This window comes from Zeus faber (assembly GCF_960531495.2).
Source record: "Zeus faber genome assembly, chromosome: 3".
Lineage (NCBI taxonomy): Eukaryota > Metazoa > Chordata > Actinopteri > Zeiformes > Zeidae > Zeus > Zeus faber.
Window position 1 is genome coordinate 26,465,472 of NC_137190.1, and position 18,588 is coordinate 26,484,059.

The 18,588-nt window shown below is 41.3% G+C and overlaps 1 protein-coding gene across 1 annotated transcript in view; it reads right to left on the bottom strand.

Moving 5' to 3' along the window:
- Positions 1-18,588, bottom strand: part of adamts7 (a disintegrin-like and metallopeptidase (reprolysin type) with thrombospondin type 1 motif, 7) — a 103,820-nt gene that overhangs the window by 41,330 nt on the left and 43,902 nt on the right. The window contains exons 14-16 of the mRNA XM_079997186.1: positions 6,031-6,151; positions 5,022-5,266; positions 3,228-3,369 (exon numbers count right to left, since the gene is read on the bottom strand). Of these exons, the coding sequence (XP_079853312.1) occupies positions 3,228-3,369; positions 5,022-5,266; positions 6,031-6,151 (508 nt within the window). The remainder of the gene's footprint in view (positions 1-3,227; positions 3,370-5,021; positions 5,267-6,030; positions 6,152-18,588) is intronic.

Genomic DNA, 18,588 nt, shown 5'->3' on the forward strand with positions numbered 1-18,588 from the left:
TTTCTATTTTTTGTTCATTTGTAGGATTATTGTATATTGCAAATTTTTCTTTTTTTTTGCAAATTTTTTGGGTTTATTGCATATTGCTCTTGTAAATGTATTACCACTATTGGCTATTGTTTTGATGTGAGCTGCCATTACATGCAATTTCCTTCCCATTTTTCCCAACATTGATTGCATCTATTTATCTATTTACCTAGATTTAACAGGTTGGTTCAACACATTTACAAGCCAATTTATTTGGTCTGAAATATACACTATTTTGTTACATTATTTTTATTATTATTACTAATATAATTATAATAACAATAACAATAATAATAATAATAATAATAATAATAATAATAATAATAATAATTCTTATTATTATTATAATAATAATAATAATAATAATAATAATAATAATAATAATAATAATAATAATAATAATAATAATTATTATTATTATTATTATTATTATTATTATTATTATTATTATTATTATTATTACTACAGTATTACTGAGAATTGTTTCAATCTAACCTTCTAAATCTCCTTTCAGGTTACATCTGCGTACAGTTTGCTTATTCTCCCTGTGTTTTTACATGGCTTTCCCTACCTCCACAGATAAAGGCAGGTTTACACCATCAAGAAAAGCTCAATGAGCTCAATTAGTGTGAATGGTGTGAAAATGTGATGGTTTATCGCTTCAAATCTGAGCAAGAAGGATCGATGCTTTTCTTTAATCTAAAAGTTAAAAAGACACTTCACTTAAATAATTGTCACTGGGTCTTTAACAAAAATCTCGTTACGTCGCATTACAACTTGCAACTTGGCATATCGTAGCAGTGTCTGGGAGGTAATGCTCTACCCAGAGATCTGAGGTGTTATCTAGAGAATAAATCAGGAACACGGAAGAGGAGTCCAGATAGAAATGAATTACTGTGACCGAGGAAGCAGTTTCTCTCCAGCATTCTGATGGAATGCCACAAACACGCACGGAAACACAAGTGTTCTTAATGTATAGAAAGACATAGGCTTAGAGGCGCCGGGCCGCTCCCTGTGAGGAAAAAAAACCCACTGAGGTAAAGGAAAGCGCGACGTGCGCTCTGTGGAAATGAGTTGATGTGGATTTGTGGTCACATTCGCTGTCATTTTCCTCAGGTCACAATGAGATATGAGGGATTTTTGGGCTGGTAACTGGCAACATGATGCTGCAGACTGAGCCGTGAAGAGCGGGTGGGACAAAGCGGCCGGCTCAGGTGGGGTCCGAAATGTGTAAATGAATCCAATAACCTATATGCCATACGGTGTTAAAGCTACATACAGTATAGCAGGGCTTTGGTCAGGCGGGGCAAGCACATATCCTCTGGTCACTTGGCCCCTTAAAGGCATACATTTTTAGGACTATTTTCAAGCTAATACAATGATCGTCGTGACCTTGTAGACTGGACTTTGTAGAGCCAGTACAAGTCTCTTCTTTTCACAGTTCCAAGGAGCCGGGCCCACACGGCAACTGAATGTGATGGCTCACAGGCGGCTTTGCCGGAAGACAAATGTCTGGAGGGTGCATCACTCGCAGACAGGATGATGCCAGCGGTTTAATGAGCGCATACATCTTTCTAATCTGCAAACATGACACAGGCATTAAAGACGTGAATGTTGTGTAAATTCTCGGCCTACGCCACGATCCAGTTCGGATCTTATCACCGCTTTGAGTCATGGATCAGATTATTTTTCAGATCAGCAAAAAAAGAGAGAAAAAAAAGGGGAGACAGACATAACTTTGCTTTCCGTTAATTTTGTAAAACACTTAAAGCAGGGAACTTTTGGCCAAAGTCTTAAATAAAAACAACATTCAAGTCGTCCAATGTTGGAATTAAATCTTAAAATATGGAAAATATTCAATACCCAATTGTTGCAAATTGCAATATGAGGCACGCATGATGCCTTTTCCCTTTAAACATGGTAGTTAATGAAAACATATGATTTGCTCCGCCCCCTGTAACTGAATTTAATTCCAATAAGAAACCGGTATCATGTTCAATTTCTCACATTTAGAACAAACCAATTTTCATGAAAAATGTTCAGAATGAAACGAGTTACAGTCGGTTTTGAAAAGAAGTCCCTATCTCTCTTTACACATTGTGTTTGTTTACTAGCGGATGCGGACCGCTCCGGTACGGTGGGTGAGCAGACACATAGCGGCAGCATTTGTGTCACAATCTGTGGTAAAGTAGCAGCAGCACAGCGCGACGTACCGTGAACCAATCATTGCGCTTCAGAGTAAAACACTGCACACATCTGTCTTGTCTATCTTCTTTTCACTGCAACTCTGCATGGAGGTTTAGGGAATTATTACTTTAAAAAGTAACAGTGGAAGTAAAACTGTATTTCACTATGATGGTAAAATTTTGCAATTGATCCGTGGCTCACATGTGAGCCGGACCGCGTGGGGCGATCCGTGTAATCAAGATCATCCACATTCTGTTACACACTAATATATATATATATATACACATACTGTATATACAGAGGTACTCCTCACTTAACGTCCTACCTGTTTAACGACCGTTCGGACTTACGACCAGCTCTTTGACCAGTCTGTATTGTATGCTGCGTACAGAACAGAATTTGGTTGTTAAGTGAGGAGTACCGGTACCTCTCCTACGTGGGTTATTTTGGTAAAGTGAGTGGCTCGCTGCACATTATCCTGTTTATTACACAGCTACTTACAAAATAAAATAGAAAATTGAGACAGAATATTGATTTTAAATGTTTTTAACTAGTATGCCGAGAAGAAAAATAGACCACAACAATGGAGCAAACTATTCACCCTACAAGAAATATGACTCACATACTATTACATACACATAATACTACTATTATTTATGTGAAATTGGTTTCCAAATTTATCTTCCAATCTTCCATTGTAGTTTTTTATGTTTCAGCGGACATGAATCCAGGCAGAGAAGTGGTCGTCTGTGACAACGGTCATAATTAACAGACAGCAGTCATCATTCAGAAATAACTGACTGCTGATTGCCGCAAATAAATTATTCTGAAACTCCAGTTCCTTGCTTATGAAAATGTACTTTACATCGATCACATTGACCATACAATCACATTGACTCACATGAATGGTATCAATGTGATTCTGATCTTAAATGCAACGAGAATCCAGGAAATAAAAGTGTATGACATCACAAGGTCACAAAAGGATTCAGCAGACAGTCTCTTCTCCTTACCTTCTCCACAAGTTGTACTGCATTCAGTCCATGAGCCGTATTTCCAGTAGAAGTCCGGCAGGGCTGTGCTGTTAACCTCAGAGACCTCCTGGCTGATTGTGTACTCGTAGCGCACCCCTGGGTTGGTCTCCTGAAAGAGAAGCTGAGGCACAAAAGAAGCCAAATCTGTTTAAAACAGATCTCCATGGGACTGTCTCCCCTAAACATACCAACACAAATGTGCATCATAAATCTGTATCCTTGCAAATTGCTGCCCTTGCACGATACGCTGTATTATTATGCACCACTGTTAAACACTGAACATATACACAGATCAGCCACGACATTAAAATCACTGACAGGTGAAGTGAATAACAAGGCTCATCTCATTCCACTGGCACCTGTCAAGGGATGGGATGTATTAGGCAGCAAGAGAACAGTCAGTTCTTGAAGTTGATGTGTAGGAAGCAGGAAATGTGGGCTTTGACAAGGGCCAAATTGTGATGGCTAGACGACTGGGTCAGAGCATCTCCAAAATGACAGGTCATGTGGGGTGTTCCTGGTGTGCAGCGGTTAGTACCTGCCAAGAGTGGTCCAAGGAAGGATAACCGGTGAACTAGCGACAGGGTCATGGACGCCCAAGTCTCATTGATGTGCCTGGGGAGCGAAATCTAGCCCGTCTGGTTGAATCCACAGAACAGCTACTGTAGCACTGTGGCAGATGAAGGGGGTGTGGTTAAATTGTTAAGCCACGTCTGTAGGGGCTGGCTGCGTGGCGGCTTTTCCAGGGCTGCCCAATCAGCTTCTTTAACGCCGATTGGTCGGACCCGGCTGGGAGAGTCTTCTTATATGTTGTTCCGACTCTCAGTGGAGGGCGGAGGCGCAGGACGTGGAAACGCCTGCGGTCCGGAGCACGTCTGTCAATCTGTCAATCCTTTCTAGTTCATCTTTCTGCTGTGCCAATGAGACTTTCTGTTACCAGCATGAATAAAATCTCCGCCATGTCGGCGCTCCACTGCCCAAACAACTCCGTCCCCCTCCCTTAACGCGTACGTGTGGGTAGAGACTCAGATTATCACAAACTGCTGAAAATGTTAATGCCGGCTATGATAGAAAGGTGTCAGAACACACAGTGCATTGCAGCTTGCTGCGTATCCGCAGACTAATCTGAGTGTCCATGCTGACCCCTGTCCACTGCCAAAAGAGCCTGCAATGGGCACGTGATTTATATTATTTAAGTAACGTCGAACGTCTCAAATGTCTGAATGTCTCAAATTGGCATGTAGGCGGTGTGAAACAAGGTACGTGAATCCAGGCAGAGAAGTGGTTGCCTGTGATAACGTCATCAAGAAGAGGTATTAACAGAGAAAGTTTATTATTCAGAAATAACTGAGAGCTGATTGCTGCTATTGACCGACAGAATGGAGTAGTCCTCAGAGCCACAGTATAATAATAAAGTATATTTGGCCTCCTACTTGATTGAGATACACGTTGAAAACATTCAACATTCAGATACGTTTGAATGTTCTCTGCATTAAAACGTCTAAATTACTTTTCCCAACATAATAATAAATATATACAACCGCTTTTTGTCATGGAATGGAATTCAATCCAGAACTCAAACCTGGGCCCCAGGAATCCAGGGACGGCAACAACATGCCATGTCTCATGGTGAAAAGTTAATAACCAAAGAAAACTAAATCTCTGCACTGGTGCATTGCAACTGAAGGCATAAAACATCAATACTTACAAATAGTTCCTCTAAAATAGAAATCTGTTATCAGGGGAACGCAATTAGCCTGGCTTGACGCCCACCTGGATCCACAGTGGCTCCATGGTGGGCCCGGGGGACGTCAGGTTCTCCAGGTGACCCGTCCTCTCGTAGGTGAACACCGTTCCAGCCGCCTTGTAGTCTCCGTTCCACTGGATGGTCCAGCCGCCGTTCAGGAAGTACTTGTCCGGGTCATCACTCCGCAAAGCCAAGAAATTCCCTGCCTCTGCCACCTCCTCCACCCGGATGTTGCGTGCCCCCTCAGGGATTAGCCCGATGTCCACGTACCCTGAGAGATGAGACCCACAGTGGAATACCATCATAGCTACATGGTCATTACACAATGTATTTAAACTGGTACCAAACACAACAGACTATTCCATATGTCATTACTTCATTACTCCATCCCAGTACTGTAAAGGTAAAGTGCTCAATATACTGTATGTCTACTGTTCCATTCAGACATTTCAGTTGGGCAAATAAATCAATTAAATTAATATTTATAGAAAAAAGGAGAAACATAATAATACATTTTGAAATATTTTTTACAGTATTATAACTGTTTTGCTTTTTTTAATATACAGGTACATATTTAGAATTTTATTTTTACTTTCATTTTTACGAAAACGTGTATAATCCAACCCGCAAAACCCTTTTATATCAGACAAAATATTAAAAGAAATATAATAGTGTGAAATCAAAAATCCCAAGCAAAACGAGTGTTCTTATAAAAAGAGTGCATTATTAAAGCCCCACTCGGGCTAACTTCAAAGCAACCTGGATAACAGGGTTAAGTGGGAGGGCAGGAAGGCAACATATTTTTCCTGCTTTCTTTTCATCTCAGCCAGTGTCCTGATAATTCTAATGGATTCCTCACTGCTCAACATGCATCACAATAAATGATGACCACCAAATCCCCATTCAACCCCCTGGTTGTAGGCACTCTTTTGCTGGGTGGGGGGGGGGGGGGGGGGGGGGGCTATGACAAACCACTCTAAATTGAAAACAGTTTGCACATAATTAAGTCCAAACATGTGGAGAAACTCGACGTACCGAGGCCTTCGCTTTCTTCAAAGGTTTTGCTCACGGTCTTGCAGGTGGAGCCGTTGCCATGGCAAACCCCGCAGCGATCCTCCATGGCATTGGAGTCGATCACATAGTCGCAGCCCACGTTCTGTGACACATGCAAAACAACAGTGAGAGTATTAGATAAAGAAAAAAACCAAACAATGACTTATTTCCATATTACACCCTACTTGTCATCTTGTTGGGAGACTGGATGTTGTGCTGTGACACCACAACCTCATTACGCAGAATAATGAGTAGATAACGCATGGGCACTATTTCCCTTTCTGCCAGTCTGGTGTTATAAGGCCTTCACTCACTCTACAACCTTTTCTGTTCAGTTTCATGTTCTAATTGATGTGTACCCGTCGTTGGTAATGACATCGGCGCATTTCGACATGTTAATTTTGTCTTTATGCCATGGCCCTAATTAAACGATTGTTAGCTATAAAACTGAGCTCCTGTGGAACTTAAAAATAGGGCTCCCCAATGAAAGTCGACGAGTTTGAATCATCAGTCGGAAACACTTTATGATTCAACAGATTCTTTAAGTCGAGCAGTGTTTTTATTTAGGTTTTTTTGTCAGTCAGTGTGCATTACAATAAGAGGCTTAAACAGCTAGAAGCTAACAAAATGCAGAGGGATAACATTTCCATGAGGAATTTATGATACATTTTTATATGTGTGAATCAAACATGGCCATGACCCGTTCCTCCGAATAAAACTAAATACAGTGTGTGGACTGGGCATGGTGGAACGGGGCACGCCTCATAGACTCGTTAGGATTATTTTCTGCACCTAACGCATGGAGAGGGGGTGCTGGGGGAGAGAGTGACGGAGAAAGTGTCCCCGTTACACATGGTTTCGTTCCATACCGTTCCATACGCATTGTTTCGTTCCATAAGCAGACACCCCATCCCCGGGGATGTCGCCCTAGGCAGCCGCCAAATAGTTAAATAATTGCATTGAACAGCCAAATCCGATTCGACTGACAGAATTCTGAGTGAATATGGCCCGTGAGTATGGCCCGATTTAAAAAAAACGGAAACGTCACAGAATTTCCTCATTGAGGCAATGGAAAAACAAGAAGCTGCAAGGAGCATGTTGTATCACACTGATTAGAACACAGTATAAATTAACAGGGATAAACTTTGTACTGTATAACGCAAATAAGAGGGAACAAAATCTCAGACAAAAGAAAATTTGTCTGGCTCCGACCACGATAATGGAACACTTATTTACACAGAGCGAACAATTTGCCGATGCTCTGCAGTAACTATTGAACACTCTGTTCACCGATGGTGCTTGGATCGCTCGCTGACATTTTAACTGGAGATAAGCGGCAAGGGCAGGCCGTCTTCCCCGCACGACGCCATCCGCCATCACCCATGCACAGACTCATTTTCATACAAAATGTCAGAAGCACAAACTCTTCTGGGTAAACAATGCAAGCAGCTACTTAACCCTTGCAGGTGGTTGGGCGTGGCTAGGGCCACTTGGCCATAGACAGCTCAGCAATGGAAAGAATTAGGGGTGCAAGAGTTCAAAAAATATTTAAAGTCAAGCCCCCCCTCCCGGAAGACTTTGGCTGAGGAACCCCACCGAAATTCTTTTTTTTTTTTTTAAGATAAATGTATATATATATATATATATATATATATATATATATATATATATATATATATATATATATATATATATATATATATATATATATATATATGTTGTATCTACCTATAGGAAATTACTGTGTGGTTTTATATTCAACAAAAACAGGCAAATCTCTAACCACCCCCCGAGAAAAAAATGTAACCAGCAACAAAATACTAAAACAAAATGTAAGATAAAATAAAAAAAGATACGGATACGGGATAATCTTAAATTTGTTTAATGAAAAAATGTTTTGGAACATAACATACTGTTAGGGCTGCACAATTAATCGTATATTACTCGCGACATCGACATCAACCTCCACAATTAATTTATAGTGGCAGAGGACAATTTTTATTTCAAATTGTCCGCTATCTCTGCCCGGATTCACAAAAGATGTTGCGCTAATGACATGACAGCACAAACACGCACATAAAGTTTTTCTGCTGGGTGAAATTTGTACTTTTTTGCGTCTGATTCCAATTATCCATATGGAAAAGTAAATAATCCGTATGTCAGCGGGAGCCCACTGCACAGCTGCAGGCTCCATAGAGCGCACGCACATGCACGTGTGTTTTCTTTTTTTTTTTTTCGTTCAATTTGGAAAAAGTAAATACACATAAAATAATAAAAACACACTGTTTTTATTTGTTTCATTTGGAGAAATGGGAAATGAGCATGCGTAGCAGAGTGGAGATGGGTATTGCAGTATTGGAGATTTAAGCAGATCTGAACACACCGGACACACATTCAATGAATACCAGAAAAGAAAATGGTTGTTTGTTCATCATATATATATATATATATATATATATATATATATACTTTTGCTCAAAAGTTATATGTCATGGTTATAATGTGTAATATTATAAAAGTGGAAATTTTGTATGATTTGATTTAACTTCATTCATCTCGCAATGGTGATTGTCTCCGTTCCCTTTTTCAATTAGGGCGCAAATTAAAATACAATATGTATTAAAATAGTTTATAATGATAGTACATTAATTTGTATGTTGAAAAACATTGATATGTGGTGATATTATGCATATGTTCTGCAGTCATGCATCCATTCATCCCCAAAATGGATGAAAATTATAAATAATCGTGACCACACTATTGAGCAAAAATAATCGTGATTTTCATTTTAGCCATAATCATCCAGCCCTATTAACTGTAAATCTACTCTAATAGAATCAACATATAAATATCTGATTTTAAATTAACATTATCAGTTTACATTGATGCAAGGGGAAAGGTTTATCTTATCTTTATTCCATCTGTTCATTTAGTATGAAGCCTCCAATTGATTTCTGATCTGCTCCCGTTTGCCCTGTTAATTTTTTGTTACTGCATTATGCTGTTGATAGGCGACAAACTCAACACTGATCCCTTTTAGATCCCTTCAGATACCATTTAAATTAAAATGCTAAGACATACCAGATGGAACAGCCAGACGGATTAAAGGATGACAAAGCAAAGTGGATCAGAATTAATTAATTAAGGTTTCTTCACCCCAAAAAACATGGTGAAAGACTTCCTCCACACCGCCCTGAAACTCTCCATGGACACCATGAAGCAGATCACCTTCAACCGGGTTCACCGACTGGGACACCGCGTGGGGAACCGTTCCCGCTTCATCATTGCTAAGTTTGAACACTTAAAGCAAAAGAAGCTAGTTAAAAGGAAAGGACAGAGGCTGAAAGTAACCACACCGGGTATGAACGATCAATTCCCCAGGGAGATCAACAACCAACGGAAGGTGCTGTACCCCATCCTGAAGAAGAACCGGCAGAAGGGTAAACCTGTACCAATAGTTGTCAATAATCTATATATAGACGGTCTGTTATTCCGAGACTGCTTCCCCACACCCTGTTTGTTCTGAGAATTCTGAAATGCGAGATGTAGAAATGAGAATCCTATCCTATGTCAAGACTGTAAATATTGCTCACTCTCATCATCTCACACTTCTAATAACTCCCTACCTACTTCTCTCATCAGTCCCACCCTCTATCCACCTTTTCTCACGATATGTATGTGTCTAACTCTGCACTGTTCTATGTTTATCTTTGTCTATTTGTCATTTGTTTGTGTAGATATCTATCCATACAAACTTCCTGCCATACCAGGACAGTAAAAAAGGAATGTAAAGGAGAAAAACACAGACCTATCTACAGGAAAACATGGGCATGATAGTATAGCTATTGCCTTGGATGCACTGTGCTGCTGCATGGGAAAATTACAAATTGACATCCATCACCCCCTTACTAACCTCAATGCGACCCATTATGTTTGTTAGTTGGAATGTGAGAGGTCTGGGCTCACCAGCTAAATGTAGCAAAATCCGAACTCAGGATTGGTCAGAGTGTCCAGAACCCTGCTCTTTCAACTGAAGTGAAGGCACCAGGCGGAATAATGTTTATTACCGTGCGGGCCCACAACACCAGACTTTTGTGTTTAAAACGGACCATGGACATTTTGGTTTTAGGTCTTAAATGTAAAACTGTCAGAAAGACGCTCGCCCACATCCTGGCAATCTTGGCACCTGATAAGAGGATCCTCACAAGATAGAAAACCTTTTAGTGACCTGCAAGGTCAATCAGTTGTAAAACTCTCAAAAAAAGTTTGCTGACTGGATCCTGGGGACAGGTATTGTACAACACACACACACACACACACACACACACACACACACACACACACACACACACACACACACAAGCACACCAAACAAAACCTCTCTCTCTTCTCTTACGCCCTCTCTCTTCCTGTCCCCTTATCTAATGTCTAAAGTCATAAAACTTCGAGAACACATTCCTTTAAGAACGTTTCGACAGTGCATTGCGTGTTTTAAAACCAAACTCTAACCACATGAGTTATGAATAATACCCAGTAATCAATATGTGTGAATTTGTTATATCACATAGTCAATAATGCATGTTTGGGTGGATTTTTCCACAAATGTGACCCACCGCATACTTTAGGGTCGTTTGGCAGCTTTTTTTCACGTTTTTTTTTTCATTTGGAAGTGGAGAATCAGAGCTTCCAAACAAGGTGTCACTTGTGCAAATCAAGCAAATATTTTTAAAGCTATGACTTGTTAATGACAAGGGTGTGGCAAACCATGTTTCTGAGATAATCACCTCCAAGTTTTCCCCTACACTCTGTTCATTCAGCCAGCTCCCAGAATGCACATGGTTGGAGGACTAACAGAGTCTAGCTAGTTGTCACATGGCTACTTAACATCCTGCTGAATGGGTCCTTGACACCCTGCTGAATGGGGCCATCACTTCTTTGTTCTTGTGTTTCAAGGGAATGTTGAACAGCGTCATCAACACACAACTTTTTTGTTTTTAAAAAAGCTTTTATTTAACAGTAAGAATATACACGTTTTATAAAAGTGAAATTATTAAGGAGTTTAAAAGTACAGACAAAACAACAAAATGTAGAGTCCATCAATATTATGAGTCTCAGAAAATCTGTCACCAACCCCAACGGACTTCATCACGTAATCAACTTCCTCCGTTGTAACAACAACGGGCTTATTGTCAGTCTCCTCCGGTGCTTCTTGAAAATATTCCCTTTCATCGAAATCCGCTGTTTAAAATGTTCTCCAAGTCCGGAGTAATATCCGATTCAGCAGCGCTGTCGTTCTCCGCATCGCTGTGGGAGAACTGACTATCATCGCGGAAAATGAAGTCCAGTACGCGCTGCTAACACTGACTTGAATCTATCGCACTGGTCAGATTAAGGTCCCAAATATGATTCATGGCTTCTGCCACCAGCTTTGTGTAATCCATAACGATACGGAGAAGAACGTTTTCACAGACAAGTGACGGGGTGAGGTTGTTAACCCCACGCCCAACCCCCAACCTGGAGGACCGGTTGCTGACTTACCCGTGTCAAAGGCATTCTTGGCAGTGCTGACTTACCCGTGACACAAAGATAAAAGATGAAAAAACCTGCTCCAGAGCCCACCGCCTGGTAAATAAACTCAGCGAAATAGGCTTTGCCTTGGAAGTTGTAGCAGTAGAGGCGGTAAAGGGCATAGATGCTACTTTTCATTATCCATCGTACAGTGTACGTGGGCTGGTCCCCACCCAGAGCAATGCGACTCAACCGGGCGAACTCAGTGCGAGGGACTGTGGTCTTAGTTCTGGGCCCATCACCGGCACATCCATCACTGAAGGTTCAGTCCCTGTCCTGGAGTAGGAGCTAAATAAGTTGCTCAAAATGGAGTTCTAAGAACAACAATCGTTCCTACAGTAGTTCCTGCAGTGTGTACACAATAAAAGCGACGGTTCCTCCAAGTCCTTAGAACGAGAAAAAAGTTCTTGTGGTGTGAAAACGCACAATATGGCGAGTTTTGCGATACATTAAGGATTGCGATTAAATGTGTTGCTCTATTTCACATTTATTTTATGTAAATTAAAACAGCTGTTACACATGGTTTTCATTCATTTTACTAATTTAAATACATTACATTACATTTAGCAGACGCTTTTATCCAAAGCGACTTACAATTGTTCAATCACCAACGGATGCAGCCATCAGGAGCAATTAGGGGTTAAGTGTCTTGCTCAAGGACACTACAGCATGCTAGCAGGAGGAGCCTGGGATCGAACCAGCAACCTTTAGATCACTAGACCACCAGCTCTACCGCTCGAGCTACCATCCCCCTATAGATCTACAATAGATCTACAATAAAAAAAACACTGATTCATTCATACGTTCAAACCATTCATTCTTTAAAATCGTGATGTTTATATTGATTCTATTAGATGTACAGAACATATGTTCCATTCCAAAACATGTTTATTTTTCATAAAACAAACGCAAGATTATCCTGTATATGCAGGTTACTTTTACGTTTTGAACCAGTGCTCCCCTCGGTGGACAGATAAAGCATTGCAACTGCTTTTCCACAAATGCAGCCCGGGGGCGTTCCCAGGCACCGGTGCGAAATAACATCATGGAGGGGGATATAATTACAGGCAAGGTCCGAGCACGGACCCGATAGGGTCCCTGCATGGGTCAGCCAAGCCCCAATCATGGATCTGCCTGGGCTCTGTCATGTTCCAGCTGCCCTCTCCAAGTGGCTGTAGTAGGTTGTAGTGGGTTACTCTCATCATACCTGCAAATGTAGGTCAACCCTCAACACTATTCAGCTTGCTCTACTACGCAATACCTCCACAGTTAGAGTATGGTTATGCAAAAGTACGGCACCTTCTTATCTATGATCTAATCTCATTTGAACAAAATGGTATTTACTTATAGCGGCTAGGTGCCAGTCTGATTGAGTTGTCCCTTTGTCTTTCAGACTTAATGGCCAAGAAGTAGATTTGCTTTTTCAGACAATCAAGTCCTTTATTTATACATTTACTGACAAAACTGAGATAATTGGAAAGGGATAGTCAACCAAAGTAACCATTGGTGGAAATGGCCGTGAGAATTGATGTTTCAAAAGGCTCCTTCCATTTCTTGTTGGCCACTGTGTCCCCGAAGGATGGGAAAACACTTGGGAAATTCTCATGCTTCTCAAAGATTTTGGGGAGTTAGCTGTGGCACCAAAGCATTAGGAGGAGACATACCATTTACTGGACTGTAAGGTTGCAGAGCACATAAAGCTGCTGCAATCAACATTTCCAAATTGTAGTTTACGGCCAAAGCACCACTATGTAGAACTTTACCCTCAGCTTGTAAGGAAATTTGGTCCTATGCTTGAGGTGTGGATAATGCTCCTCGAGGTGAAGCATACATTTTTCAAAAAGGCAATTCGAGATGTTCAAAATTAAAAAAAATTGACTATGATGCTTGCTAACAAACACCATAAAGCAGTTTCCATCTAGACTGTGGCTCATTTTTCAGGCCATCAGTTAAAATGACAAAGTTTACTCCGGTTTTGGTCACCTCTTTCCCTTTGAACGTTCAGAGGGTACTCGCTGAAAACATTCCCAAGCCACGGTCAGTTCCGTCTATGTGTGGTTAAGCTGTCAGAGTCAAATCCCAGTATCAGCATACAGAATACAAGGAGAATTGATGGTAACACAGAGGCAATATATTATTTTCTAAATACCTCTCAATGTTAATTATTTTTCCCAAGGTGGGTGTCTAACAGACATTAACCATGAGGGTTATTGTCTGTGAAGAAGATATAAGGAAGATGACGATGATAGCGCCTGGCACAATTGACAATTTTACTGGTTGGCACAAAGCCACTCTCAAAACTAGTTACAACTTCACCTTACTATAGGAAGACCCGGAATTACACAACCAACTATGCAACCTCACAGATATCTCTGAGCTCCCGGAGAAGGCAACCATCAAAATCATCCGCGTGATTGACCTTGTACCAATGATCACAACTTAGTGAAGCATCCAGGTAGACACTGTGATCCTATTCCACTCTCCCTGGAAAGAAGTCATTGGCCAGAGGTATTCAATATATCAGCTCATCAGCGCACGGCTCATCAGCCGACCAGGAGCCAGAACGGTACACCATACCTTCTGCTCCCAAAATTATCATAATCATCACTATCATCATTATTATTTATTATTATTATTAACGACAGCGGATAATGGCCCGCTTATATTGGCCAGGCATTTGGGCAGATGTGAGTAAATGGTGCGGTGCGTGTCCTGAGTGCCAGTTAGTCAAACCTCTGGCTACGCCAAGAGTGCCGTTGAGGCCCCTCCCCCAAGTCGAAGTCCCGTTCCAAAGACTCTGTATGGACCTCAACAGTTCGAAGACTGCAGTGCCCATGGGCATCGTTTGGTGTTAGTCCTAGTGGATTATGCAACCAGATACCCCGAGGCAGTGCCATTGTGCAGTATTACAGCCAAAACTGTGGTGCAAGTGCTGTTTCAGGGCATCTGGGCAAGTTGTTAGTGTTGCTCCCTACATCCAGCTCTATGAGTGACTGGACTAGTCCCATCGTGCTGGTGGAGCCCAATGGCTCGGTCTGGTTCTGTGTAGACTACCGAAGGGTGAACATGGTGTCAAAGTTCGACGCCTACCCTATGCACTGGGTCGATGAACTTCTTGACCGGTTAGGTACGGCTCGTTTTTTCCTTGGATTTAACCAAGGGCTACTGGCAGATTCCCTTGTCTCAGGAGTCCAAGGAAAAATTGACGTTCTCCACTCCGTTCAGGTTGTACCACTTTCGCATACTTCCGTTCAGGTTGTTTGGTGCCCCAGCCACCTTTCAGAGACTCATGAACCGCGTCCTGCGTCCGCATGTATCATACGCTGTGGCCTACCTAATAGAGGTACAGCACAGTGGAGTTGTGTTTGGTGATCAAGTGGGCCATCGGTTCCCTCCACTATTACCTCCTAGGACGCGCTTTCACCCTCTGTTCGGACCATGCGCGGCTGCAGTGGCTCCACCACATGAAGGACACAAACGCCCGGATCACCTGGTGGTACCTGGCTCTCCAGCCCTTCAACATTCCATGTGGTCCATAGGCCGGCGGCGCAGATGGTCTTGGCTGACTCTCTCCTTCTCTTGGTAGAGGTCGGCTGTTGGTGGGTGTATGTGGTCGACCAAGGGGCGTTGTCAAGCCGTGGCTGTAGACGGCAGCCACGGCAGCGGCTCCCTTTTCTGCGGCCGCCAATCTGCCTCGAATTGGCCAAATCAGTGCTCACGCAGCGCTGATTGGTCCGCCTTAGGGCAGGGAACTTTCTTAATGTTTGTCTGTCTTTTAGAGGGGATCGGCGCACAGGCTCGTCAGCCAACCAAGAGCCAGAGTGGAACGCCATTCCTCCTGCACCCAAAATGATCATAATCATCACCATCATCATTATTATTTATTATTGAAACGTGTGGCCAGCGAGCCTTTTTGTTCAAGCTTATAAAAAAAACTCTTGCCATATTGGAAAACCACGGCCAGAAAGATTCTGACTCCCTCCCTTAACCCCTACACACTCCCCCGATGGCGATCCCCCAACAGAGACACCAAGAAGCCAAGGAAAAGGGAAATCAATTTCCTACCTCAACTTCCAAAGGAAATGGATAACCACAGCCTTAAAGTAGCGCGACAGGACATGGTTAATGAAATGAAGACCAAGCCAAATTGATCCCTTATAAAAAAGAAGACATGGATATGACGTTTGCCTTTCAAAGAAAAGGAGTTCAAGTACAAGCCGGCCATTAGCCAGATGGTACAATGTTGGCCAGCTCTTTTCAAAGAAACCAGGTTTGTGTGATTTGAGTAATTTTTTTTCCATCATTGTCTTGTGTATTTAGAAAGTTGAATACAATTTTCATTGGAGGATTTGTCTTGGATTTTGGTTTATAGGACAACTCTTTAACCTTCTTTTATGTTTCAGGTGAACTTGGAGTTCAACAGAGTGGTGGGAAAAGATCTTGGAGTCCACTTCTTTGTTGCCCTTGGCCATTTCTTTGCAAGTCTCAAGGAGCTCTTTCGGAAGAACAGTTGCCTCACTGGTCAGCTTTTGACTTGCCTTTTACAACAGATAAAGGTGAGTTAAATTGTCCCTCTCCTCCATCTATCTCCTTGCCCCTCGGTCCTCTCATCCAGTCCTCTTTCCTTTCCTCCTTCTTTATCTCCTCTCCCCACTATCTCATCATATCAAATATATCTCCTCCCCTCCTGTCCCCTCTTCTCTGCTTTCCTTTCCTATCCTGTCCCCCCTGCTTTCTCCCTTCCTCTCCCCTCTCCTTCCCTTCTCCCTTCCTCTCCTTCTAATCACTCTCTTGCCCTTTCTCCTCTTTTCATCTCCTCTCCTTATTGGATTATTTTTAGGTTTTTAAAGAAGAAACTTTAATGAGTTTAAACAAATTCAGGTTGGCCTTCTTCTTGGCCTTACAGCTAAGAATAATTTACCTTTCTCTGCGTGTACTTTATATCAACTACCTTCCAGACCAGTGATCCAACAGAAATCAGGTGCCTTGTCCTGTAGGGATTGCCTATCATCCATGGGGATGATCCATCCAACTTCTTCAACACCTGCTTGGTAATTGACTTTATTTTATGTAAATATTTCATATGAATAGATCATTCCTTAATGTTATGTCATTAAAGAAAACTGCTTGCTTGTAAATTCTAAACAATTTCATCAGTGTTTCCCTGACTTGGACTTGTAATTATTTGCATCGAACGGTTCATCTTTTTTTTTTTGTAGTTAGTTCCTGACTACCTCTGCAATTAATTACATTTAACACCAGAAAGACTGAAAAATAAGGTTTAGCTACTCACATGGGACAGTGTGCTTGTGGTATTAATCAGCCTTTGAATCAGACGTGTCTGTCTGATTCAAAGGCTGATTAATGCCACGAGCACACTGTCCCAACACCATGGTTTATGTTTAAACACAAAATACTTTAATGAAAACCAAAAAAGTTGCTTTTCTCTGCAGAGATGGAGAGGATCAGTTCTGTTCAAGGTGAGACCCGTTGGCAAGACTTGATTTACATGAATTAATTCCAACATGTGAATAAAAAGCATAACTGTATCAACACAGATGGTGATTGCACAAATAAAATGGATGATTCTACTCTGTGTACAAACACTCCACTATTCAGTCTAATTTAAAGCAACACTATCTAACTTTTTACCTTAAAATAACAGCTACAAAATCATTTTTGATGGTACACTGACTTGTAATATGGAGAATAGCATCTCTTTCATGTAACCTAGGTGTACATTATATATGCGTTTGTGAAAGACTGTTATCAAACGTTAATGATAAGGTTCAAATTTGTTGAATAAAATAGATTATTTTCAGATATCAGACCGTGTTTTATGACAGTTGTATAAAAGTGCAATTGTATTCTGTACTGAAAGAGTAGAATTGTACTGAAACTGTAGGGACGCCAAATCCCAAATAGAAAAAGTTATAGTGCTGCTTTAGAAGAAAATATTGCCCTACAATTTGGGACCGGTGAAATCATGTCAATATGGGCCTTACAAACCACAGACATAAAATAGTTTTAATAATCATCCGTCTGTTGTTCTGTAAGCACTTTGTTCATTTTATTTGCCGCCAACAGAGTGTAGAATGTGCATTACACTTAAGGGTCCAGGTTTTGGGATCTCAAAATGTAGTCACCGAGGCAAAATAAGAATAAAAATCTGAATCTCTAAACATACAGTAGGAGCCACTTCGAGAGGGCAGCTGGGACATGACAGGAGCCAGGCAGATCCTTGATTGGGGTGTGGCTGACCCATGCAGGGTCCCTGTCAGGTCCTTGTTCGAATTTCCCCCTCAATGCTGTAATTTCACACCGGTGCCTGGGAACGCCCCCAGGCTGCATTTGTGGACAAGCAGATGCAATGCTTTATCTGTCTACCGGGGGGAGCAGTGGTTCAAAATGTAAAGCAACACGTGTATACAGGATAATCTTGTGTTTTTTTGATGAAAAATCGACATGTTTTAGAATTTACATCTAATAGAATCAATATATACATCTGATTTTAAAGAATGAATGGTTTGAAAGAATGAATGTGTATTTTCTATTGTAGAAGTACTTAATTGAATGAACCTAATGAAAACAATGTAACCATGTGTAACAGGTGTTTTAATTGACAATAAATGTGAAATATCGCAACAAATATATTCACAATACTTAATGTATCGCAAAACTCCCCATATCGTGCATTTCCGCATTGCAGGAACTTTTTCATAGTTCTGTTCTGGTTAATTAGTAGCCTGTTATGGTTAAATTAGTTACCCCACATGAAAAACTAGCCACACTAAATCCGATGCAATAAAAACCAAATTGAGCGTGTAAAAAACCCTCAAATAGCCAGCAGATCGAGCCAAAATATAGTACACCTTGAAGCCAGTAGAGGGAGTGAAAATGTCGAGTGTATCCTATGACTAGCAGATGATGCCAAAGCCTTCCAAAATACTGAAAGATTGAAATATGTGACCC